The sequence below is a fragment of the Hibiscus syriacus genome, unplaced genomic scaffold (genome assembly GCF_006381635.1).
Source record: "Hibiscus syriacus cultivar Baekdansim isolate YM2019G1 unplaced genomic scaffold, ASM638163v2 tig00111238_pilon, whole genome shotgun sequence".
In the NCBI taxonomy this organism is placed as follows: domain Eukaryota; kingdom Viridiplantae; phylum Streptophyta; class Magnoliopsida; order Malvales; family Malvaceae; genus Hibiscus; species Hibiscus syriacus.
In genome coordinates this window covers 2,009,870-2,035,332 of record NW_024063030.1, presented here as the reverse complement: position 1 = coordinate 2,035,332, position 25,463 = coordinate 2,009,870, and the positions used below count along the sequence as shown (strand labels likewise).

General features: G+C 33.4%; 2 protein-coding genes and 2 long non-coding RNA genes across 10 annotated transcripts; 2 read left to right on the top strand and 2 right to left on the bottom strand.

The window, feature by feature from the left end:
- The first annotated feature begins 268 nt into the window (after positions 1 to 268).
- Positions 269 to 3,388, top strand: LOC120156945. 3 transcript variants are annotated; one of them, XR_005519099.1, is made up of 4 exons: positions 269 to 623; positions 1,195 to 1,307; positions 1,474 to 2,287; positions 2,380 to 3,388. It is a non-coding gene; the product is annotated as an uncharacterized LOC120156945 (long non-coding RNA). The 3 variants fall into 3 exon arrangements; XR_005519100.1 differs by having other exon boundaries at positions 1,474 to 2,449; positions 2,778 to 3,388; XR_005519098.1 differs by having other exon boundaries at positions 1,474 to 3,388.
- Positions 3,039 to 3,962, bottom strand: LOC120156944 (temperature-induced lipocalin-1-like). Its single transcript, XM_039168211.1, has 2 exons — positions 3,503 to 3,962; positions 3,039 to 3,387 (listed from the first exon to the last, which is right to left on the bottom strand). Exons 1-2 carry the CDS (start codon positions 3,872 to 3,874, stop codon positions 3,202 to 3,204), a joined length of 558 nt encoding a protein of 185 aa, XP_039024142.1. The 5' UTR covers positions 3,875 to 3,962; the 3' UTR covers positions 3,039 to 3,201.
- Positions 3,963 to 5,682: 1,720 nt separating this feature from the next.
- Positions 5,683 to 8,829, bottom strand: LOC120157062. 5 transcript variants are annotated; one of them, XR_005519115.1, is made up of 5 exons: positions 8,563 to 8,829; positions 6,930 to 7,014; positions 6,281 to 6,368; positions 5,919 to 6,204; positions 5,683 to 5,834 (listed from the first exon to the last, which is right to left on the bottom strand). It is a non-coding gene; the product is annotated as an uncharacterized LOC120157062 (long non-coding RNA). The 5 variants fall into 5 exon arrangements; XR_005519113.1 differs by having other exon boundaries at positions 6,281 to 7,014; XR_005519116.1 differs by having other exon boundaries at positions 5,919 to 6,355.
- A 635-nt stretch (positions 8,830 to 9,464) lies between these two features.
- LOC120156922 (60S ribosomal protein L39) lies at positions 9,465 to 10,150 on the top strand. Its single transcript, XM_039168189.1, has 3 exons — positions 9,465 to 9,556; positions 9,764 to 9,867; positions 9,966 to 10,150. The coding sequence occupies exons 1-3, from the start codon at positions 9,554 to 9,556 to the stop codon at positions 10,012 to 10,014; spliced, it is 156 nt and encodes a 51-aa protein (XP_039024120.1). The 5' UTR covers positions 9,465 to 9,553; the 3' UTR covers positions 10,015 to 10,150.
- Positions 10,151 to 25,463: the final 15,313 nt, after the last annotated feature.

The window sequence follows — 25,463 nt, the reverse complement described above, 5'->3', positions numbered from 1 at the left end:
TCTCTTGACTAGTTTACACTTTCATTGGCTATGCTGATTAGATTTCAAGCGGACCAAGCAACCCTAAGTTCTTAAGTTGTTTGGGTTTAACTGGACCGAACGGGCGGCATGAAACACTAGATTCTAGTGGGAGACAGACAACGGCCCCGACGTATCCAACTACATGACAATCTCCTCTCTCTCTCTCTCTCTCTCTCTCTCTCTCTCTCTCTCTATTTTGTCGGCATTAGATGCGAGCCATCCAAGCGATTGCAAATAATTGAGAAAAGGCTCGACTTCACTAGATGCCTATTCCCTACTCTACTTACCACGTTCCTCTTGCGAATCTGAAGAGGCAATAACAGTAAAAACACGAAATCAAACAAGAGCAAAGATTTCTTTTGGCAGATAAAAGAACGAAATATAATTTGTTATTTTTGTGGAAAAGTAAGAGAGAAGGGAAAAGATGAAGATCACGTCGTTATTGGTATTGAAGTGCATCCCAGAAGGACCCGATGCGATAATATTAGCGAACGCATCCGATGTGAGCCATTTCAGTTACTTCAAAAGGCCAAGCGTCAGGGAGTTTATCGTCTTTTTCGCTCGAACCGTCGCTAAACGTACGCCATCCATCCAGCGCAAAGGTCCTTCCGGTTTTTCCAATCTTTTCCGTTTCAACCCGGATAACTATTAATTTTATATCTGTTTTGTTCATTATCCATTTTCGTAGGGATTAGATTAAATATCTCCGCGTTTGGATTTTTGTATGTAAGTTATTTGATTTTATTTATCCAGGAAACAATTAATACGCTTTAAAATCTGAACTCTTATAGTGATATGCAGTTAGATTATAGGCGTCCATTAGTAATTTAAGAAAATCTTTTCTTTTGGCTTTTGCTGTTACTTTAAAAGTAATTCACTAATTGCTTGTTTCTTTTTACAAACGTCTTCTTAATTAGTGTCACTAAACACTGATTAACATTTCCCTGAATTTTACTTTCCATCGGATAACCAAGTAAAATCGGAAGAAGTACCTGCAAAGCCAAGAAACATTGGATATGAATTTAAGATGATGTCAAGAGTTTTAGAGTATTATATTATCGTGTTCTGCACGTGTCTATTTTTTGTGTTGTTTTTTGCCTTTTTGTCATGAAGTTTATCTGTCTGTATCTTCTGCGGTTTCTTCAATAAATTTCAAATGATAATGTTCGGCAGGTGGTAGATGAATACCAGAAAGAAATTGGGGAATCATGGAGGAACGTGGAAGCTGATGCTTTGATAGTACTCAATCTTGGCCTTATCTGGATGAGTCTCTGGTCAAATTCCAGGTATCTATTTTTGTTTTTTATACATGTCTGCCTTAATTTTAATATGGGGTGAGGAATTATACTTTTCAAATTCATCTCAGAAGCATTTTGTAAAATATAGTTAGTTGGAGCTTTAGAGAAGTTACATTGTAGAAACACCTTTCTTTAACCATCTTACCATCTTCAGGACCCCGCCGAGGCTGATAAATTGTTGAAAGTTCAAAGGGAATTGGATGAACCTTAGATCATCCTCGTAAGTATTTTGTTGTCTTCGTTTCATGGATTTTATGGCTTCATGTGGTTTCTTTTAGCTTTCAGCTTCCGTTCCATGCAATCTTCAGCTTCTAATTATCATTTTGTTGGCTAATACCCATAGTGAATGTTTATTCTGAAATTAACATGCAGATTACAGAACACATGTTTTAGGTTGAAATTTTTTCCTTTTTCACTTTAACGTTTTGATTTCTTGATAATGTGACGTTAAAATATTTGATTATAAGTAGCTGACTAGCCATCATTGATGATGTTTAACTAGGAGTGATATTAAGAACCTGTTTTGCCTTTTCAGTTGGATGGTGAGAATGCAATTTGTAAATGTATTGGATTCAGACTGTTCCCTCCATTTTCTGATCAGGGAAATGACTGGACAAGTGCCTAAATGAGTTTTCTAAAATTACACTTCTACCATATTATTCGGGGAAAGAGAGGTATTCTAAGTTAGGTCATATAAACTGCCTGATGGCTCTTTAGAATACAAGAAATCCAACTGAAATGAACCTAGGTTCCATTCTTAGAATATGGTTTGTTAAAATTATTTCTTACTTGAAACCATTGCTAGTGGCTGGCTGGTTATAATTCCTTGTAAAATTGATAATAGATCCATCAACAGATTGCGTAACAGTTCGGTTTGTTCGGCATGGATTACAGTGAGTCTTTGAGTGCTGTCTGTTCGGTTTCTCAACGTGAAGATTTGGAGGAATTCTTGCTAGCTAGAAAGAATTGTAATGTTATGTGAACCTATGATTGATTATTTATTCTTCTCTCGCTGATTGAAATGAGTATTTCTTTGACGTAAGCATAAAACTATTGATAGTGTGCTTGCACGAGGTGAGAAGCTAGACAATTTAGTTGAGAAGAGTTCAGACCTGAGTGCGGCATTTCAGGTACATCGTGGAAGACTCCACATGTCATCCCATTATGCATATGCATCTAGCTGATTCTTTTGGCCTTTGTTTCTTTCTAGTTTATCACTTCTTTCCTTGGTACTTGGGGTTGTATATCATTGAAACCAAGAGTCCACCTCTCTATCAAAAGATCAAAAGGTTAACATATCTATTAGTATTTCCCATTAGTATGTCTTCAAATGCTCCTGAACATAGCAGGCATGTGACTATTATATGCTTCTGAAATCCTTTCATCGTAGCATGATTTTATCAACTGAATTCCGATAGAACGGCCATTACACCTAATTTTGTTTATACTTGGAAACAGATGTTCTACAAGCAGGCTAAGAGAACCAATCAATGCTGTACCTCACTGTAAACTTCAGTAAAAGCGGTGGTACGGCACCATTTACCAGTTCTGGTGCCTGAAGCTCCGATGGTAACTGTAATTTTGCTTACATGGTTTTATCAATACTTAGTTTTAGAGAACTTGGTAGCTTTCATTATAAAACGGGAAATGAAATCATAATGTTTACAAAGTAGATGACCTTTGAAATGGGTAAACCGCACACACACACGAACACATATATAACCAAGTAATTGCTCTTTAGTTTCAACCAGAATTGCATATAACTTGATCAGAGTTTCATATTTAAAACATTCAACTGAAAGCCAACCTATTTCTTAGCAGAACAAACACAAGGTGGGAATATTGAGTACTGGATTTCGATATTTCCACAAAACCATGATTTCTACTTCCCAAAAAGGGATTTGATCCACCAAATGCCTTTGGTGTCGTTAGAAGTGTTCTCTCCTTCTGGTGGAGGATCGCTTTGTTCGGTCTTGTGCAGTTTACTAACATCATATCCCACAGCTTCAGCTTTCTGCACCAGATGATTGTAGATTCCATCATCCATATGTGTCTGCCTGCACAGTATCTACACCAGAACCCCCCACCCCCAAAAAAAATACAAAGACGATCAGCACATGCATTCCACTTGAACAACTTAAATTGCTACAAAAGAGATTGAGGGGATGAAATAAAATACATACCCAGAGATAATTCCTGCTTGGCTGGCCAATAAGAGCATACTGATAATCATCGTCGATGTACAGAACCCAGTAATCTCCAACAACAGGAATGATGGGCAAGAAAGGAGGAACATAAAATTTAACCTTGAGCTTTGCCTCATCGCTCTTGGGATCAGCCTTGTAGGCGGTGCCTTCTATATACCCTCTTTTGCCAACAGTCCAAGTCTCGTTAAGCACATGCACGGTTCCATCCTGGTTCAAAGTATAGGTAGCCCTTGTGTTCACCCCATTCCTTGGCTGAAACCTTGACGGGAATGAAGCTATCTCGTACCACCTCCCCATGTATCTTTTGATGTCCAAGTTCTTCACCACTTCCATTGTTGCCTGCGACATTGTTTTGGGTTTTCTTGTCGCCAAAGAGAGAAGAAGAATTTTGGTTGGGGGTTTAGGATTTGTTTTGTAATCTACCTCTTTTGCTGATTCTTGATGAGGTAGTAATAATACTCCATATATAGGCAAAATAAATCTAAAAAATAAAAATGGAGAAATGCAAAGAAAGTCTTAAGTGAGACGTGGAGGATTAAGGGCCTTTCATGTGTAGGTATGTAAATACTTGAAACTACCGGATGCATAGGGAAGCTTCTGGGCCGACTATGGAAGAAGTATGATAGAATTTTGGGTCATATGGGTTTTCTGATGGTCAGATTGGAGAAGCGTCCTTGAGGAGGAAGAAAAGCAAAATAATGATAACAACCGTCCAATATTTAGTCCATTCCAGCCGAGTTTTGGAAATTTACTTAACTTGCAAGCAAGCAATAAATATTTGATTTTGTTGAATTATCATTCTGATTTGTTGAAATTCAATTAATACTTGCAATAATTATTTCTGTTGTAATTAGAACTGTAATCTCTTAAAAAAGAACAACCATTTCACGGCTTAGCCCTTAAATTATATTTTATTTTCAGTTTTACCCTCTATATATCATTTAATAATCGGTTGAAAGGGTCGCACAACGTCAGAAATGAAGGCAATGAAATAAAACTTTAAGGGTTACTTTTTTTCTAAAAAGAAAACAAAAATTAAGGCGAAAATGAGAATTCGGATGTAATTCAGACCAATTAAGCCAATATGATGAGGGGGCGACAGAGGTACATACTATGTTAAACAACTGTTGTAAGTCAATACATGATATCTCATCTAACCGAAGAAGCAATCATTAGAGTCAGAGTTATTGTCCTTGTCAAACTTCACTTATATTTAGTTTAAATTAAGAATTTTGTTAAAACGCATTTATAAAAATTGCAATCTGTTTCATTTTTATTAAGGAAAATGACGTGAGCGTGCTTATTCAGTTTCGTTGATATATGGACTTACCACGTCAGCCATCATTAATGGTTGGACAACGGGGACTTCAATAAAAGAAAAATTATTTTCGTGAACAAACTGAGAATATCCTAAAAGTTTAGTGACTGATGTAATTTATCCTTAAAATCTGTTGAACGTGGTAGTGAATGCCAGCTAGTTTCCTTAAGAAAACCAGTAATTTCCGCACACAAAAGAAGAAGAAGAAGAAAAAAACAATGTCGATAGCAGGGAGTTGGAATTTTGGATCCAATGATATTCTCCTGTATCAATTTATCTAATTGATACCCTTTGTTCTCCAATGACCTGTTAAATCTGCTAAAGAAACCCCATATATCCCTTCTTTTCTTAGTGTTTTATTCAACAAGTTATTGCTGTGATAGAACATTGGTAGCAGTAATTAGCAAGAACGTCATTTTCTGCTATTTAAATGCTATTTGTCATTCATATTAAATGATTTTAAGGCAAATCTTCCATTGAAGAAACAACTTTTCTAGTGTAGATCAGATATACAAGATGATTGATAAATGTCCATCAGGAGCAACGAAGATTAGTCTCAGCAGCAAGCTTATATTACAACTATTCTCCAACAGAAATTGGTTCGAGGTAGAACATGAAGTTGATACTCATGGCCTTCGAGGTTTTCCATGTTCCATCTGTGTTGCTCGGCGGTGAAGTATCGAGACTCGACGTTTGCCATTCTCAGCAGGAAAAAACTCTTCTGTTACCTTCAAATAAACTATGACAAACCAAACTAAAACTAAGAAAAAACGGACAAACTAAAAATTTCTCAAACTACATTTCCATCAATTTGCAGGACATGAAGAAAGAATTCCATAAAGGAAGATGTCATAATTTTCGACAAGATATTAAATGAAGCAACCATCTTTTATCTTAGAATCAGCATCAGCCTTCTCATATACATGATCCAAGGGAGTACGCATCGAATCCAAATTCTCCATCCAACAATGGGGACTCCTTATTTAACTCCTGCATCAGAGAAAATACAGTCATTTCAAGGAACTTCTCCAAGGGTTTCAAAATCAAGAAATACAATGGAAATTATTTTCTCACCGATTTGATCATGTACATCATTATATTATCCAAGGGTTCGAAATCATTTTGACTGAAACCAATCTGTGGCTTAGTCAGCTCAAAGAGGAACTCCTCGCTGGACCCCCAATGCTTTCAGGCCAGTTTGCCACTCATCCTAGTTCAATGCAAGAGAAGGAAAAAAGTGGTCATTCATCTAACGGCAGTTCACATTCTCTATTCTGGTATCCCGTTGAATATAACAAGTCATATAAGTAGTGTCTTTACTTAAATATGTAAAATAGCCCTGCTTTTCAGCTTTAATTTCCTGAGATATGCAGAATACATATTGTTAGAAGAACCTCTCACCAACGGGGGCCAATCATTGTCCACTAAATACATACCAAGCTCGCATCAATATCCTCACATCAGTGTAATCCACGTCTAGATCTGCACATTGTGCTTCAATACCTTCTGGACTGCTCAAGCAAACTAAGGGATTAAAAAAGGATAAGCAAGCAATCATCTAAAGAAAATCTCTCCTTTTGCTTCCGGTAGGGCATATGTTAAAAATTTCCAGACAAATTACATTTGTTACAGTTTATCGCCTCGCATCAAAATGATCAAAATTTCTTTAACAGTCAGGTAAGGATTTTTCTTTTAAAAAAATGGCACAGCTCTTTCTTTCCGGCGAAACTCATCACTTTTTGACCCAATGAAATATCTCTACATACCATACAATAAAATGTGAGAAATTATGTTCAAACAACAATTTAAGAAGGTTCACAAGCTTTTCATTGACATCATGTTCAAATGGCGATTTAAAAGAAATGATAACTAGATTTAACACCTCTAAGAACCATAAGTTTGAGAAAGATTCTTGACCTTGAAAATTAACAGCATGAATTGGATAAATATAATAAATTTATTCAGCCTTCTATTATTTTCTATTCATAAATGATGATACCGATCACCCATTTAGCCAGAGAAAAAGTTGATACCACCATGCTTTTAGCTCTAAAAATATAAAGAATGTGCACGGAATGTACTTACTCAATCATGCCTAAGGAACTATTTGCATACGTATTGAACAAGTGATCTGTTTTTCCAATCCCTTTTGTTTTAGCTTTATATAAGACTGAAACAAAGAGTAGCATATCTAGTAAGAATACCAGGCACCTCACCAGAAACACACAAAAGATTAGGCGATTAATTATAGAAAGCATGTTTGGGGTGGAAATTCTAGCTTAATCATCTTAGGATAAACATCATTACCATTATTTTATCTAATCAACAAACATTCAAGTCAGATTGCTACTCTATTGCGACCCTGTAAGGCTATCCACACCACCAATTAGGGGCAGAACAAAAAGACAAATATTACCAACTACAGAAAAACGAGGCTAAGTTGGTATGTTACATGGAAAATATAACATATTAAATTATTAGAGTAAATTTAGAAGTATCATAAATAAAAAGCAAATTCCTTTCTGATGTGGCTAAGAAGAAAACCAGAAATAAAACAGTAAAATAATGACTGAAATATGAATGGGAAGATAGAACACAAGAAAACTTGGGATTATATAAAAAAAACCTCTAGTTTTACTATTAATTCATAAGAAAGTAATAATAATAATAATTGTTTTGGCCTAAAGATAACTAATGAACTTAAAAAGTACTTAATAACTCTAGCCTTAGTCATCCATCATAAATCTAATAATTAATATATATAATGAAATAAAACTAAAATAATAAATAAAATATTATAAAATTTGTTCCTGCATCACTTTCAAGAGTTTGAACTCCTCAGTCCTAACATTAATTTTAAGGTTTTGCTTGATTGAGTGGAGAAGTAGAAGGATGGAATGAGGGAGTATGCTTGGTAAAAAGGAAAAGCAGGAGGAAAGAAAATGAGGTTGATGATAATTTTTCTCACTTGTAAATCCAAATCATTCCGATTTAGAAAGAGAGTTCAAAACTATACATTTTTCAAAGACTGATTACTTTCCCCTAATTTTTCAACTATATCAAAAAATGAATAGAAAGAAAATATGATTTTCTTTCAATTTTTTCATCCCTGCTACTAATAACACCAATTGAATTAAAAAATATATACTTTACTATCTTTTCACTTGACTAACCCTTTAATTTTCAATACCTTTCCAAAATTTCCACTCTATCAGGCAAAATCTAATACTAAAAAAACCCTATTTTTGACGCAACAGTCTCCCATACTTGTTATTTTCTCTTTAACTTGCTGTGAGAAAAAAAATGAACATATAATATCAATTATAACACGAATTCATTAAGTTGCAATATAATTATACATTCAACCAGAAAACCTATAATAGAAACGATTTAATCGAAGCTCGTTATAAGAAATTTTTTATCGGTTTGCACACAAGGTTTCAACTTAACTTATTCACTTTTCCCGCGGTTTCTGAAAATAACAATCAGAATAGAATAATATTCATTCACCCACTAACAAACCAAAAGAACAAAAAACCCAGCAATTACTGTAAAGAAGTAATCGGGGTTTGCTTGGCTTGTAAGATTCTCGCTTTTTTAAGATTCATTTCATATTTTTCCTCCCGCGCTTTCTCGTATAGCAAACATTAAAACACAGCAGAATCATTTCTCCTTTTCTCCCGCAGAAAGAAACGGAAAACAAAAAAGGAAGTCGTACCAGAACGACCATCGGATGATGTGACGGAAGAGGAATTGGGTGGGGCAGATTTTCGCTTAGATGCGCGAGGAGGTATTGGCGTTATAAGAGATCGGATTGAAGCCAACTATTGAGAAAACTACAACCACTTGATTTGATGACCAATTCACTATAGTGGAAAAGAGAACCCAGAACCCTAAATCCAATAATATTTAGAATGAGGCAGAGCGACGGTGTACTAACAGAGGATTATATATCGAGATTCGAGAGAGATACTTACGTCGAAGAGATTACCTAAGTAACATTTAAGATCGAAACCTTTGGACGCGCCACGCTAGTATCAACTGCGCGTGGAGGGTAAGCTAAGATTTGAAAAAAACAAAGTTACTATATTTGTGAATTACGATGGGCTGTAACATTTCTAATCTGTGTTGGGCCCAAATATTGACCGCCTTAGGCCAGTAATCAATTTCCTTTAATTATTAATAAACACATTACTTATTATATTCACAAAAACCATAAAAAATTATTAAAAAAACAAAACCTACCAACAAGTTCATAAAAATAACTTAATTTTAAAATTTTAAATAGATTAAATTAATATAATTTATTAAAAATAACAGTAAATATTATGATCGTATACTAAAACAAACATCAACATTTTATTTGAAAAATTAAGAAAAAAACAGAATTTTCACTAATATCACAAATAAAAAAAAATAATAGAAATTTTTATTGACTAATTAAATTATAACTCTAATCCATAATATATTCAAATTATATTTTTTCTACTTTTAATAAACATAGAAATAAATATGTTTTCTAATTCCCTCAATTTTCTCTTAACGTAATATCTTCATTATTTTGATTAAACTTAAATTTGGATTAAACTCTAATATAATTAATATCTTCATTATTAGGTTTTCACGGTTTCTGTTTGCAAAGCTCTCACCCGGCAGCTTGAGGAGGACCTTCGCGCCGCTGTCATCTCAACGGCGGGAAGTGCCAAAAAATGGTAATCGCATTCCTTCTTCCTTTCCTTAGATGTTGGGCTATTCATTTTCAAGCTTGAATTGCTATGGTTCATGTTTTCACTCTTTTGTTTAAATGGTTCGGTATTTATCGCTATTTGTAAAGAAGAGTTAAAGAGTCTAAACTTTGAATGGTTTAATTTGTAAAGAAGAGTTTAAGAGTCTAAACTTTGAATGGTTTAATTTGACAGCCTTCGCACAAGACCTTCAGGATCAAGAAGAAGCTGGCCAAGAAGATGAGGCAGAACAGGCCCATTCCTTACTGGATCCGCATGCGCACAGACAACACCATTAGGTATTTTTTGTTGAATATTGTTTACAAGTTTTTGTTTTTCTCCTACTTTTAAGATTTTTCAAGAGTATTTATTGATTTTTCCCTTTTTTTGATTGAAGGTATAATGCTAAGCGTAGGCACTGGCGCCGTACCAAGCTAGGGTTCTAAGTTCGATGGACTTATTGGGTTTCAAGCGTTTCTTTTACATTTTCTAAGTTTATTTCAGACTTTGTTTTATGTGGGATTTATATTGTGAACCATTAGGGATCTTTTCTATTAAAGATTTTGATGAGATTGTTAGCAACATTGTTTTAGTTTGATTTTATATTTTCTCATTTTTATTTGAGTGCATGATATTGAACTTGGCATTGCTTGCTGGTTGCTTTAATTTATCTTTTTATATGTTAATCATTAACCATCTTGATGATCTGTATGTGCTTGTAAGTCGTGACTGTAATAAGCTTATTTAAAGCTCAATCATTGTGGTATTAAGAAGTAATGATCTTGAAATTAGGTAATGTGGGTTTTTACATGCCTCAATGCATCTAGTTCTAGAGAACATATCATATGCTAAGATCGATTACTATAATGGATACATACTTAAGTTTAGAATAGGAAGAACATGTTTTTTTAGTTTGATTTACTGTATTTAAAGTTATTATAATAAACACGTTCTTTTACATGTTTTCATACTGATATCAATACATTAACGTGCCGTTTGGTTCGTTGGAATGTTTATGAGGGAATTGAAATCTATGAAGGAATTGGGATCTGTCAGGAATTATAATCCAATTCCATATTCTGTTTGGTTGACAGGAAATAGAATTGGAATCCAATTCCATATTCTGTTTGATTCGCAGACATGTCAGATAAATTTGATTTCAGTAATGTAAAATGACATAATTGTCTTTCTTATTTTTTTTACTTTATTTTAGTTTGCTTTACAACTTACATGTAATAATATATTAAAAAAATAAAAAAATATTAAATTTTCATTTTATTGATTGATTATTCATTTCAATAAATTATAAAAATCATGTTAATAAACATCATAAGTTAAAAGCATCGCAATCAAAATATGTTAATAAGTTATCAAAAGATAAAGTAATATTTCGATATATTCCAATCGGAGTATGTTAATTAGTTACTAAAAAATATACCAAAAATTATTTTTATTCAATATATGAATTAGAAACCCGACACGACACAAAATAATAATAATTTTTTTTATTCAATAAAAACATTGACTTAATTGAAAAAAATTATATATAGAGGGGTACTATTGTAATTATTCCTAAATATATAAGGTAAAATTATATATTTTTCGGGTCGGTACGGTTTTTTTACCCTAAACCCGACCCGACCCAAATATCACACTTAAAAAAACCCGACCCGAATAGCATACTTAAAAAAATCCGACCCAACCCGAAATAATAAAAAATATTTTTATTCAATAAAAACGACTTAATTAAAAATATATATATATATATAGAGGGGTATTATTGTAATTATTCCTAAATATATAAGGTAAAATTATATATATTTTCGAGTCTGGTATTTTTCACCTTAAACCCGAACTCGACCCGACCCGAATATCACACTTAAAAAAACCGACCCGACCCGACCAAAATAAAGTTTCACCCGACCCGACCTGAATATATGAATTAGAAACCCGACCCGAAATAATAAAAAAATATTTTTATTCAATATATGAATAAATTATCAAAAGATTGATGAGGATAATATGGTCAAATTTAAATTCCCTCCAACAAGGGCTCCAACAATATAATTAAATTTCATCCATTCTTGGATGGAATTCACTTTCCCTCATTTGATGGAAAGTTGAAGCCATGATAGATTTTAATTCCCTTAGAAAACTTGAACAAAAAATGGGAAAGTGGTGGAATTGGATTCCAATTCCCCCAATTCCAAAGGATTTCATCCAACCAAACGCCACCTAAGTCTTGGATTAAATTGGTCCATATACTGATCCAGTTCATGCAAAAAAGTAGAAACAATGTAATTTATGGCAAGCCACAGAGCCTCCAAGAAAATAATCCAGAATTGAAGGTGTCGCGACCGTCTTTCGGATGGGCCCGGAATTTGGCTTTGACTTTAAATAAAAAATATTGTAGAGTCGCCACCGATCATTTATTTTTTGTAAAAAATTTGGTTGATCGGATACCATCTTACCTGATCTGCGTTTTACCATAAATATGTCGAGTTCAGGAGTCGGTTACAATCAAGGAATGATTAGCATCATTGAATTGCCCTTTCGGTACCATTTAATTTGCCGGTTGTCTTAATTGCGAAAATTGAAATTGAAATTGCAATTTGGATATTCGATTCAAATTACTTACATTTGATTGGTTAAAATTTTCCTAAAAAAATCATAAATAAAGTTAAAAAATAAAACACACAAAAACAAAGAGTTAGTATTAAAATTGAAAAATGATAATAATAAAAAGTAAATAAAAAAAATAAAAAAAAGTACCAAATTAAGAGTAAATAATTACTAAAATAAAATAAACAGAAAATAAAGTACCCAAATTAGAAACAAACAAAACAAGAAATACAACAGGTTAGTGATTAAATTAAAAATAATGAAATTAAAGTGCCAGAAATGAAACAAATAAAATATAGAGTTTTAGGGACCGGAATGTAAAAACTCGGCAACATTTATGTAACACCCCAACCCGTACCCGACCTGGATTCGAGTCCGAGGTGTCACATTGACTTTTCAAAACATTTACTTGTATAAAATAATGAGTAATTTAAAAACTTTGATAACATTTAACTTATTCAAAACGTTTACAAAATATATCAGAGTTCATACAATTTATATCCTTAGACTACATGCCAACTACACTCTATAACCAGTACATATATTTTCTGATCTGACATTTGGTAAGGAGAACTGACCTGTCTTGCTCCGCATTACTCTTTACTCTTCTCGAAACCTACGTGTGAAACAATCACACGCTAAGTCGAAGACTTAGTGAGGCATAACAACTTATAATGCACTTTATAACATATATCAATACATGCAGGTTCTGTTCTATCATGTTATACCAATTCCATGCATTCTTCGTATCATATAAAATCATATCAGATTAATTACAGTAAATACATACATACACATAATTCATCATTAACAGTTTATCATGTAATCACCTACTTTAACCTTTTCAATCAAACACTATACCCACACAACATCATATCATTTCTATAACATTTATCATACCACTAACATATATTTGTTCATATCTCGGGATTAGCCCATGTACATATGTGAGAACTATCGATATGTGAGTCTATAGAGGTTGTGCACTAATGCTGTCACCACAGCTCGTATAATTGCACCGAAGTGCCGCGTAGAATTGCACCGTAGTGCCATATAATAATGTCCATAAGGACCACATATTATTCCTTAAGAATCATATACATATACTAGGGATCAAGTATGTGTCGTTCAAGACTTCACACATGTTCCACATAATATATATATATATCCCGAAGGACCGCGTAGAATTGCACCGTAGTGCCATATAATAATGTCCATAAGGACCACATATTATTCCTTAAGAATCATATACATATATTAGGGATCAAGTATGTGTCTTTCAAGACTTCACACATGTTCCACAGAATATATATATATCCCGAAGGACCGCGTAGACCCTCGACTCTTGGCATGCCAACTATACCCCTAGCTCTCATGACACATAACATGGGCGTTATCATTTATTTCATTTCAAATATTCACATAAACTTGTAATTCACTTTCACATATCACGTATCACATAGCTTCTTTTCATATTATCACATAGTCACATAGTTCACTTACACGTAGATCATTTCCATATAATTCACATGTCACATATATCATGTTTTCATATAATGTCTATCATTTCTCACCCAATCACATTTATTCATGTAAACATACTTATCATATCTTGTTCACATAAGATCATATACTTCATATAACATATAGAAACACATAGAACACTTTCATGTAGCTTATATCAATTTTCAGAGTCCTTTCATATTATCTGATGGCATATATCATATAGATATATAATAACTGATATCATATTATCTACCTTATGCTCCATTTCTTTGTATTCCCTTTTTCATATCAGCATACATTTAAATATTCTTATATGTCCTATCAATATCCTATAAACTTACTGATATTCTCATATATCATATTTTAATATAATTTGTATAGTAATAATCTATAATTGTATCATATAATGATTTTACCCAAGTACTCCTTTATAAAGTTTATATTACATGTTCAATTAGTCTCATACTATCTTATAAATAATTTCCATTTATTTTATATCATTTTCCTTTTCCACTCACATAAACCATCTATTTATTTAGTTCAATTTCTCATGACTTCCCCAATACTCTTTAATAAAACTTTGTAGCTCTTCACTATAATACATAAACCATAGTTTCCTTTAATTTATCAATCTTCCCTATATTACTTATGTATCCTTATTTATGTCCTCGAATTTATATTATTCTCTTAGAGTCTCCTAACATTTCTCGTATAATTACTTATACCCTATCATATAACTTATACTTGATTATCTTATTCTCTCATATTCATTTCATTTCTTATGACTCTATCATATAACTTATTTCATGTTCTTTCATTATTACATATTAAAGTATTACATACATCATATAGCATATACTAAGCATATCCTTATCTTTAGTCATGCATACATTCAATCAATGTAATACAGATAATCACATATAATTATAACCACACATAATCATGTCCATGACTTCATGCATATTACTCTAGGAAATAGACTCATCGCAAGTCTTATTTCCATTAAACACTACATATCACTAGTATGCACTCACCTGGGCCTCGTTGTTTGAATCAATCCTAATCCTTAGTTTGTTTCGGAACAAGCTTTCATTCTATATCTACATAATAATACATTAATACTTATCAGTATACTGATTGATATATTCGAAACTATCACTCCTTAGTCTCAAAGAAAAGCCAATTTCATCTTTTAATGAAGGTATGCATCGATGCACTACACCATGTATCGATGCATAAATCCTATTCGATGTTTGTATTTAATGGGGATGCATCGATGCACTCCTTATGCATCGATGCATAAATCCTATTCGATGTTTTCTATTTAAATTCATGCATCGATGCACTGCATGTGCATCGATGCACCTTAAACAATTTCTGGTATTTATCATCGATGCATCGGTGCACAATGAATGTGCATCGATGCACATCCCCCAGAACTGACATTTTAGCACGTAAATCATCAACTCTTCCCTTAATTCTTCTATTTTAAGCCCCTCTTATGACATTAAACTCAACGACTATAACTTGAACCAACTTATATCCATGTAAATCATCTTTAACCTCAAAATCCTATCTTCCTTATGAGATTCAAGAATCATACCAAATTTTCTATATGATCTAAATCCAATTCTATCACTCCAAATCTCTTAATTTAACCATTGACAAGTCAAATTTAACTTACAATCTAAGAAATGAACTTTATTCCAAGATTTCATTTGTAAACTCTAAATCTTTAATCTCTCCTAACTCCATCATCCTTTGCTTTTAAGATGATTTAAGCTTTCCTTAAGCTTAGTTATCATCTAATAATTAAAACCCAACCTTAAAATCAACAATTCAATTATAAACAAAGAAACTTACCTTTGGCTCTTGGCTTCCACGTGAAGAAGAATAAGAAAGGAGAAGAGAACTCTGGAGAATTCTCTCCCTTTCCACGTGCCTTTATCCTTACCAATCCCATTTTTTATTCATTTCTTGGTCAATTGACCCTTTTGCCCTTTATTTCCTTTACTAATTACTAAATAACCTTCATCATATATATCCAATAATCATTGAACTATTTCATTCTTATACTTTAGTCACCAAATTCTGAAACTTTACAATTTGGTCACTAACTCGGTATTGCGGATGTTACAATTTAAGGGGGTTATACGTAATTTGTACGCATATATTTGGGGGTCCTTATGCAAAACACAACAGAAATTGAGGGGACTTGAAGTGAATAGACCAACATTTTAAACTACCAAAGTAAAAGATGACAAATAATATGGGGACCCTAAGTGAGGTTAACCCACAATCTAAATTAAAACACTCCTCCTTCCTTGTTCATTTCCAGAACACGTGAATTAAGACAAAAAAAACCCTTTCCCCATTTTCATTCTCAGTTTGCTATAGACCCCTAACTTTTATTCCTTTTCTTTCGTTCTAATCACTCAACCTCCCCACGGCAGACACTCTAAATCCGACGACGACGACACACCAAATCCGGCGATGTCAACACTAACCCGACGAACACCACAACATCTAGGTAATTTTAAAATCCTAACTCATCTATATTTTTAGGGGAAAAATAAACCATAAATAAAAATCATACTAACTGATTTTTTAGTTGTAATCTGAGAATTAAGCAAACAAATTTAACTATGATTAATGAAGTAACTTAGGATTCTATTCTATCCTCTTTAATCTATCTCTATTTTTTACTACATGCTGTAAAAATATGGTTATTATGCATATATATATATATATTACTGGTATTTCGAAAAGAAAAAAAAACACAAAAATACCTTAAGACTTGCTTTGTATTTCCTTCAACGAATCGATCCCAAAATTCCCCCCCTCTTTTCTTACATTTTCATTCTGGTTTTATAACCCCTATTTTACATAACATTTCCATAAAATAATACAACTTGTGATGTGATCATAATTTGGATTGGATTTCACATGCATCTTTATCTTTGTGAGTTGGCAATGGTAGGAAACATGTGCTCTTGGGCAGCTTGGTGTAATGCTGGGATGAGGACAAAATTTGGGGTCTACAACTGCCCCTCTTTGCACATTATCGTGTAACGATAATAGGGCAAAGATTAAAAAGACAACCAGTTTTTGTCCGATCCTTTTTTGTTTTGAGACTTGATACATTTTTTGGGGAGTAATTATAATTGGGCTTCAGGCTGAACCTGGAATTGGGCCTTGGTCTTCTTCTCGATTAAAGACCTCAGCTTGAAAATTCTTCCAGAAGATAGTTCCTCGTTGCTACCATGCAGTTGATATGCCTCTGAGATGAATAAAATCGAACTCAAAAGTCTTGATGTTGGTGGATAATCCTTATAGCCTTGAGTTATGCTGCAAAAGATGTGTCTTTAAGCTGAGTGTAATCGAACTCAAAAGGTCTTTTATTGACAGATAACCCTTCTAGCCTTGAGTTATGCTGCAAATGACGTGCCTTGGAACTGAATGAAATCGAATCTTGAAGGTATTTGATGACAGATAGCTCTTCTCAACTTAAGCTATACTGCAAATGATATTCCTTTGAGATGAATATAATTGAACTCGAAGGTCTTTTATTGACAGATAACCCTTCTAGCCTTGAGTTATGCTGCAAATGACGTGCCTTGGAGCTGAGCGTAGTCAAACTCGAAGGTCTTTAGTTGGCAGATAGCCCTTCTCGACTTAAGCTATACTACAAATGATGTGCCTTTGAGCTGAGTATAATCGAACTCGAAGGTCTTTTGTTAGCAGATAACCCTTCTTGCCTTGAGCTAAGCTGCAAATGAGCACGATATCCTTCATCGTGAAGTTGAAATCGTGAATGACTCATTCATTGTGAAGTTGAGCCTCGAATTGGATATCCTTCGTCGTGAAGTTGAAATCCAAGAGTTGCATTGATGCTGGTGGACACGATATCCTTCGTCGTGAAGTTGAAATCGTGGACCCCTTCGTCGTGAAGTTGAAACTTGAATTGGATATCCTTCATCGAGAAGTTGAAATCCAAGTTAAGTTATATTGTTTCGAGGCCAATATCTTTCGTCGTGAAGTTGAAGTTGACTATGAAACTGGAAAGTTTATTGACAAACACTCCCTCTCTGAGTTGGATATCATTCGTCCTGAAGTTGAAATCCAACCTAGAGATAGATGATGCTTGTGTGTACGATTCCCTTCGTCATGAAGTTGAAACCGTGGATGTGTGGGCATGATATCCTCCGTCGTGGAGTTGAAATCATGGATTCGTGGGTACGATATCCTCCATCGTGGAGTTGAAATTGTGGATGGCTCATTCGTCGTGAAGTTGAGCAACTTGAATATCCTTCATCGTGAAGTTGAAATCCAAGCTTGTGTTGTTTCGAGTCCAATATCCTTCGCCGTGAAGTTGAAATTGGCTCTGAAACTGGAAAGTTTATTGACATACACTCATTCTTTGAGTTGGATATCATTCGTCGTGAAGTTGAAATCCAATCAAGAGATGGATGATACTCGTGTATACGATTCCCTTCGTTGTGAAGTTGAAACCGTGAATGTATGGGCACGATATCCTCCGTTGTGGAGTTGAAATCGTGGATCTGTTGGTACGATATCCTCCGTCGTGGAGTTAAAATCGTGGATGTGTGGGTACGATATCCTCCGTCGTGGAGTTGAAATTGCGGATGACCCCTTCATCATGAAGTTGAGCCTTGACTTGAATATCCTTCATCGTGAAGTTGAAATCCAAGCTTATGCTGTTGCGAGTGGACACGATTCCCTTCGTTGTGAAGTTTGGCTTCGAGTTAGATATCCTTCGTCGTGAAGTTGAAATATACTCTCGAGCAAATTGTGAGCTCAATATCCTTCGTTGTGAAGTTGAAATTGACTCTGAATGAAACTGGAAAATTGCTTGTTGAGTACAATATCCTTTGGTGTGAAGTTGAAATTGACTCTGAATGAAATTGAAAAGTTGTTTATTGACAGACACTCCTTCGCTGTGAAGTTGAGCACCCACCATCAATTTCTAAATGTGCTTTTGAATCGAGTATCTTTCTTCTTGAAGTTGAAACTTGAATCTAAAAGCTGCAAAAAATATGTATAAAAAATGATGAATGTGATGATCTTAAGTATGTCTAAGATGCATGCAACATGAATTAGTTTTATCTCCTCGTGCTTTGTTTGCTTGTTCCTACATGTGGAGGAAATGCCTTCAGAAGATCTGATCATTTGCATCAGGATGTTGAATCCCCAAATATGGCACAATATTCAATGTTGAATCTCCAAATATGCCCCAACATTTACTGTTGAATCTTTAAAGATGCCCCATTATTCCTCATTGATTGCTTCAGCACTAATTCTAAGCATGAGCTTTATGTCTGAGAGCCACATGTCAAATATCAAGATCCACCTCAGAGAGATTGTCTTGTTTGAAAAGTGTTTTTCTTCTTCTTTTATTTTCAAAAGTTTTGAAAATGTATTAGAAGAGTTTTGAAAAATGTTTAATCAAAAGTTTTGAAAATATTGCCCCTTTCTAGGTTTCACATTTAAGACAAATCATAAAACTAGAGTTCATTGGACATCAAAGAATTAATTACACTGTTAATCCTTTAATAAATTATAGCTATTTGACAAGTGTCAATATCAAAGCTATCTTTGGGAAATAGTTAAAAAAGGAAACAATAAGAAAGTCTCAAGTTATTGTGTTTGGTCAATGGTTTGGCCTTCTTATTTCTTTGATGTTTACTGATCTGATGGGGTAGCTTGTATGCTTATCTATTGGACGTGTTCACCGGCTCCCTGCTCTTATCGTCACGCATTGTGCAATACCTTATCAAATAATTTGTGCGATTGCCTCAACTGCACAATTTTTACATTCAAGCCGCCTTTTCAGGTTTTCAACTCGAATCCTCTTTTGGTTTCAAGATGTCATTTAGAATTTACGTCTTGAACCCCCCTTTGTTATTTTTCTCTATCATGCATTAAAGATTTTAGAAAACCGTTTGCAAATAAAAATTAATCCTGATGGGCAGAATGAAATCTGAAGATAATCTCTTATGTTTAGAAATCCATGTATGATTAGAAGGGACTTTTTAAGGCACGTAATGTAGGTCATGGTCATGGTTATGAAAGAAAAAGATAAATAGGCCCAAACAAGTGTTTCAAGGTATTGAACCAAGGATCAATTCATTCTGATGCTTTCAATCCCGTCTTGCTCAATTTGAATATGCTCGTATGTGTCTCTCTCGATGCTCCATAAACTTCGTGTGAAGTGATTCTGGAATAATTGTGCTTGATCAATCTCATAATTTGAAGCTTGATGCGTCATTTGAGTCGATTATCGTTTTTTTCTTCTTTTTTTCGATTAGATCTTCGTACTTGACATTTGGTTCTCCTTTTGATATCTCCTCTGATTTTATGTCTTCACTCATGTGAGCAGATTTCTTCCATCTTGCCCCCCAGTGTGGGGGTGATCCTTGGTTAGGGTTGAATCATAAGAAAGAAAAAATATTATAGGCTCAAAAGGGGACAACAAATGATATATATATATATATATATATATATATATACATATATGGATAAATGAAACAAAGCCGTTCATCATCTCATACACAAAAGTCTTCGCAGAAGAGGTATCCCCAGGGGGATAGATTTTCAGGATTAAGTTTTATTCACATGAAAAAAATGTAATTAATGCATGATAGAATTATTTTTGAATTAATTCTCCTTTCTGCTTCTTGTTCCCAACATGCCTCAATTGTACAAGCTCGTCTTCAGAAAATTGATGAGTGATGCCCCAAGTTGTGTTTTCTGGTAGGAAGGTTCATGTTCAAGTGAACATCTTGTACCTAATGCCTTAGGTTTTATTGGTAAAAAAATGTTGGGTTTACGTCTAAAAGAACGATGATGTGACTTTATTGACTCAAAGGTTTCGGTATGACTCTTTATATCTCCATGAATTATTCTGGGTAAAAAAATCGAGGGATTTTTTTTGTTTTGTTTTTTTTAACAGGATAAGAAAGGTCTGATCTTGCCATATGTCAAAAATCTATAATTCTTGAAGAATTAAAAGAATATTTAATTCATTTAATATTCAAAGAACTAAAAATTAAAATTTGCTCAATTATTTCACCTTATAAGGTAGCATAAATTCAATCATTTAAAGGATTAAGCAAACATGAAATATCAAAATACGTTCAAACAAAAACAATGCTCTCAGTACAAATGGTAGATGTAATGCCCCCTTCTTCGATTATCCATACTCCTGAATCCATCAAGTTTTGAATCTTGCGCTTCAGTGCCTTACAGTTCTTAGAGTAATGTTTGGAGCTTCCTATGTGATAACTGTGCACGATATCAATATCATAACCCTCGGGATATAGGGACTCTTTTCTCAGATCATCTTGGCAGGCTTGGCCATACAATCAGCTGATCAGGCTTCCACTGTACTGATTTCAGTTTTAATTGATAAAATCTTTCTTCCATGTAGTGTCACGTGATTAAGAACATTGCATCGAATCCTCCATGAAGAAATTTATGTTTATGAAAATGCTTAAAAATGAAATGTAGATGCAAAAATGCATGACATGCTCGAGGCATTGATCCGAAAACATGCTTGTTATTATAAATAATCCTTATTAGAGACAAAAGTGTTTTATATTTTAAGAGACAAAAATATCTTGACAGCTTCTGACATGTTGACTAGTCTTCTGCCTTCGTCTGTCACCGGTTGAATAACCTGTCAAACCGCTCCGGCTTCTCTGGATAAACCGTGCAAATGTTAACCTCTCCAGATTCTCTGGATGAACTGTGCAAATGACTGCATCTCTGCATTTATCTTTTATTGAACCTGTTCCCATCGAATACGTCATTGGAACCCTCAATTGATAGGAACTATGTGAAGTTCATTTGTCTATTTCTTGAATTCATCAGCAATGGTCTCCAATTTCAGCTATCGTTTTGCCATTGTTATCTTTGAAGGGACTCCCAAAATCAGTAACCTTCATCTTGCTCCTGCAATCTCTGCCAGTCAGTTCTTCAAATATAGGCTTTCATTGTGATTGATGTAAACCCGGTTCATTGTGAGTCCTTTATAATGCAGCAGAGTGATATACTATTCAATTGTGGGCACAACGTCTTCTGGATCGAATGTGACACATAATCGCCTTGTAGATTGTCCCCTGTATTTTCATCTCTTGTATTACAACCCCTTTATCTATTAATGCAAATTATTTACGTTTAACGAACACGTTTTTATGGATCAACACCTCTTTTAAATGATGTAAATGATAAACAATAAAATAGAACAATAAAAAAAAGGGAAAATGAAATGAGAAAAAAAAATTAGTGAGATAAGGATAATAAAAAAAAATAATGAAAATAAAAAGTCCTACCCCACATGATATCTACCCCACATGCTTAGTATTCCTACTCGTACATGATCTCTATCCCACAAGTTGATTTTGAACAAGTCCTAACCGCATAAATTTCTAGTTCACATGCTTTGAACATAAAATAAGGCAGGAAATGAACTCAAAATAGCCTAGGGTTTGAAATGAGGTTTTGGGGTAACTATAATTTTCTGTAGTCTCTCGGTTTAGGTTCTAAAAAACGGTACCCGAGTTCTCCTTGCCGGTGCCCCCTTGGGCTTTCCAGACCCTTAGTCCTAAACCCATCACAGGCTTGTGTGGACTAAGTTAAACTCGAGATGACACATTCCATTATACCCGCACGGTGAATAAATTCACACGAAGACATAAGGTATATGAATCCTGAAGGTTACTTGCTAGGCCCGCACGGAGAATAAATTCTCACGAAGGCGTCGCTTTCACCCCCACTTAAATAGGGTTCGGAGCTCGGGTATAGAGCATGAGATGACAAATTTGAAAAATCTAAAAACATTAAAAAACGTTAGTACAACTATTTATTTGAAAAATATTCAAAGATAAATAATTGGAATCGAATAAATAAATAAATTAAAATTTACCATTTTCGCATAAAAAGACAACCGAAAATTAATTCTGGTCTGACTCACTTACTGTCCCCAGCGGAGTCGCCAAGCTGTCGCGACCGTCTTTCGGGTGGGCCCGGAATTTGGCTTTGACTTGAAATAAAATATTGTAGAGTCGCCACCAATCATTTATTTTTCGTAAAAAATTTGGTTGATCGGATACCATCTTACCTGATCTGCGTTTTACCATAAATATGTCGAGTTCGGGAGTCGGTTACAATCAAGGAAGGATTAGCACCCTTGAATTGCCCTTTCGGTACCATTTAATTTACCGGTTGTCTTAATTGCGAAAATTGAAATTGAAATTACAATTTGGATATTCGATTCAAATTACTTACATTTGATTGGTTAAAATTTTCCTAAAAAAATCATAAATAAAGTTAAAAAATAAAACACACAAAAACAAAGAGTTAGTATTAAAATTGAAAAATGATAATAATAAAAAGTAAATAAAAGAAATAAAAAAAGTACCAAATTAAGAGTAAATAATTACTAAAATAAAATAAACAGAAAATAAAGTACCCAAATTAGAAACAAACAAAACAAGAAATACAACATGTTAGTGATTAAATTAAAATAATGAAATTAAAGTGCCATAAATGAAACAAATAAAATATAGAGTTTTAGGGACCGGAATGTAAAAACTCGGCAACATTTAAGGGGGTTATACGTAATTTGTACGCATATATTTGGGGGTCCTTATGCAAAACACAACAGAAATTGAGGGGACTTGAAGTGAATAGACCAACATTTTAAACTACCAAAAGTAAAAGATGACAAACAATTTGGGGACCCTAAGTGAGGTTAACCCACAATCTAAATTAAAACACTCCTCCTTCCTTGTTCATTTCCAGAACACGTGAATTAAGACAAAAAAAACCCTTTCCCCATTTTCATTCTCAGTTTGCTATAGACCTCTAACTTTTATTCATTTTCTTTCGTTCTAATTACTCAACCTCCCCACGGCAGACACTCTAAATCCGACGACGACGACACACCAAATCCGGCGATGTCAACACTAACCCGACGAACACCACAGCATCTTGGTAATTTTAAAATCCTAACTCATATATATTTTTAGGGAAAAAAATAAACCATAAATAAAAATTATACTAACTGATTTTTTAGTTGTAATCTGAGAATTAAGCAAACAAATTTAACTAGGATTAATGAAGTAACTTAGGATTCTATTCTATCCTCTTTAATCTATCTCTATTTTTTACTACATGCTGTAAAAATATGGTTATTATGCATATATATATATATATTACTGGTATTTCGAAAAGAAAAAAAAATACACAAAAATACCTTAAGACTTGCTTTGTATTTCCTTCAACGAATCGATCCCAAAATTTCCCCCCTCTTTTCTTACATTTTCATTCGGGTTTTATAACCCCTATTTTACGTAACATTTCCATAAAATAATACAACTTGTGATGTGATCATAATTTGGATTGGATTTCACATACATCTTTATCTTTGTGAGTTGGCAATGGTAGAAAACATGTGTTCTTGGGCAGCTTGGTGTAATGCTGGGATGAGGACAAAATCTGAGGTCTACAGAAGGTCGTTAATATCTTCCTGACTCTCTCCTTTGCTCTGGGAACATGGCTATATGAACAGTGTTGATTCAAGCCAAATGAAGTGCTCTCTGTCAAGCATTTGGCTTCCATTTATAGTGAATGTAATGGGCTTGGATGGTGGTCCGACCACGAAATTTTTAATTATTTTTCCCCTTATACCAAGTATAGCTGCAAATAAACATAGCGATTAACGATTTACTTTTCAATCGTTTATATATTTTTCTTTGTTTAGTTAAAAAGAAATAATATGAATGACAATTATAGTATTATATAATAATTTGTGTATTCAGTTCAAACTCGTTCACAAACATGTTTATTAGTTATTGTACACGATTGTTTATTTGTATCTTTGTCTAAAATTTATACTTTCTAATGAAGATACTGAAAAATATTTGTTTATTTTATTCATTTATATATAACTATGAGTAACTTTTATGTTTGATTATATCTATAGAAAATAAATGTTTATTTATGAGTTATTTACTATACATAAACATATATTTTAATTGTTATCGGAGCATGTTCAATTATATGTCATGACTATATTTAATTATCATGAACATTTAATATTTATGAATGTTCATTTATTTAATTATCATGAACGTTTAATATTCGAGAACATATTCATCAAGTGTTAAGGGATATGTTCATTTAGTGTTTATGTTCATAAACACGTTTATTTAATAGTAATGAATATGTTATTCTAATATTTGTGTACATGATCGTTCAAGTGTAGGTTTATTTAGTGTTTAAAAACATTAAACAAATAAACACAATTTTTTTTATAAAAAAAGATAAACACAATTTTTTTTTTTACTTTTTATGTCATTAATCAACAAAATTTTGAAGGGAAGAAATAAAAATATTTGTTTTCGTTTTTTTAACATCATTAGTTTTCACGAAAATAAATCAATGATTGAATCTGAGATTGATAATGTGAATTGAAAATTTGATAAAATCTTGTAATTTCACCATAGTTTAGCCTAAAAATTTATAATAAATTACTGTTTTTTAAGTTTCAAAGGAGAAATGATTTCATGTTACAGTCACTTAATTTTATTAGATTTGAGATACCCTTTAAGTGGAGAAACGATTTAATGTTAAAATCACACACACACACACATACATACATACATACATATATATATATATATATATATATATATATATATATATATATATATATATATTCGAGTTCAAAGTCTACTTTTAA

Bases quoted from the DNA above. Each gene is read 5' to 3' on its own strand.
- LOC120156944 (XM_039168211.1), bottom strand. From the start codon at position 3,874: ATGTCGCAGGCAACAATGGAAGTGGTGAAGAACTTGGACATCAAAAGA. The intron at 3,388-3,502 runs GTATGTATTTTA...GTTCTGGTGTAG, and splicing joins CAAGCAGGAATTATCTCTGG to ATACTGTGCAGGCAGACACA.
- LOC120156922 (XM_039168189.1), top strand. The intron at 9,868-9,965 runs GTATTTTTTGTT...TTTTGATTGAAG, and splicing joins CGCACAGACAACACCATTAG to GTATAATGCTAAGCGTAGGC.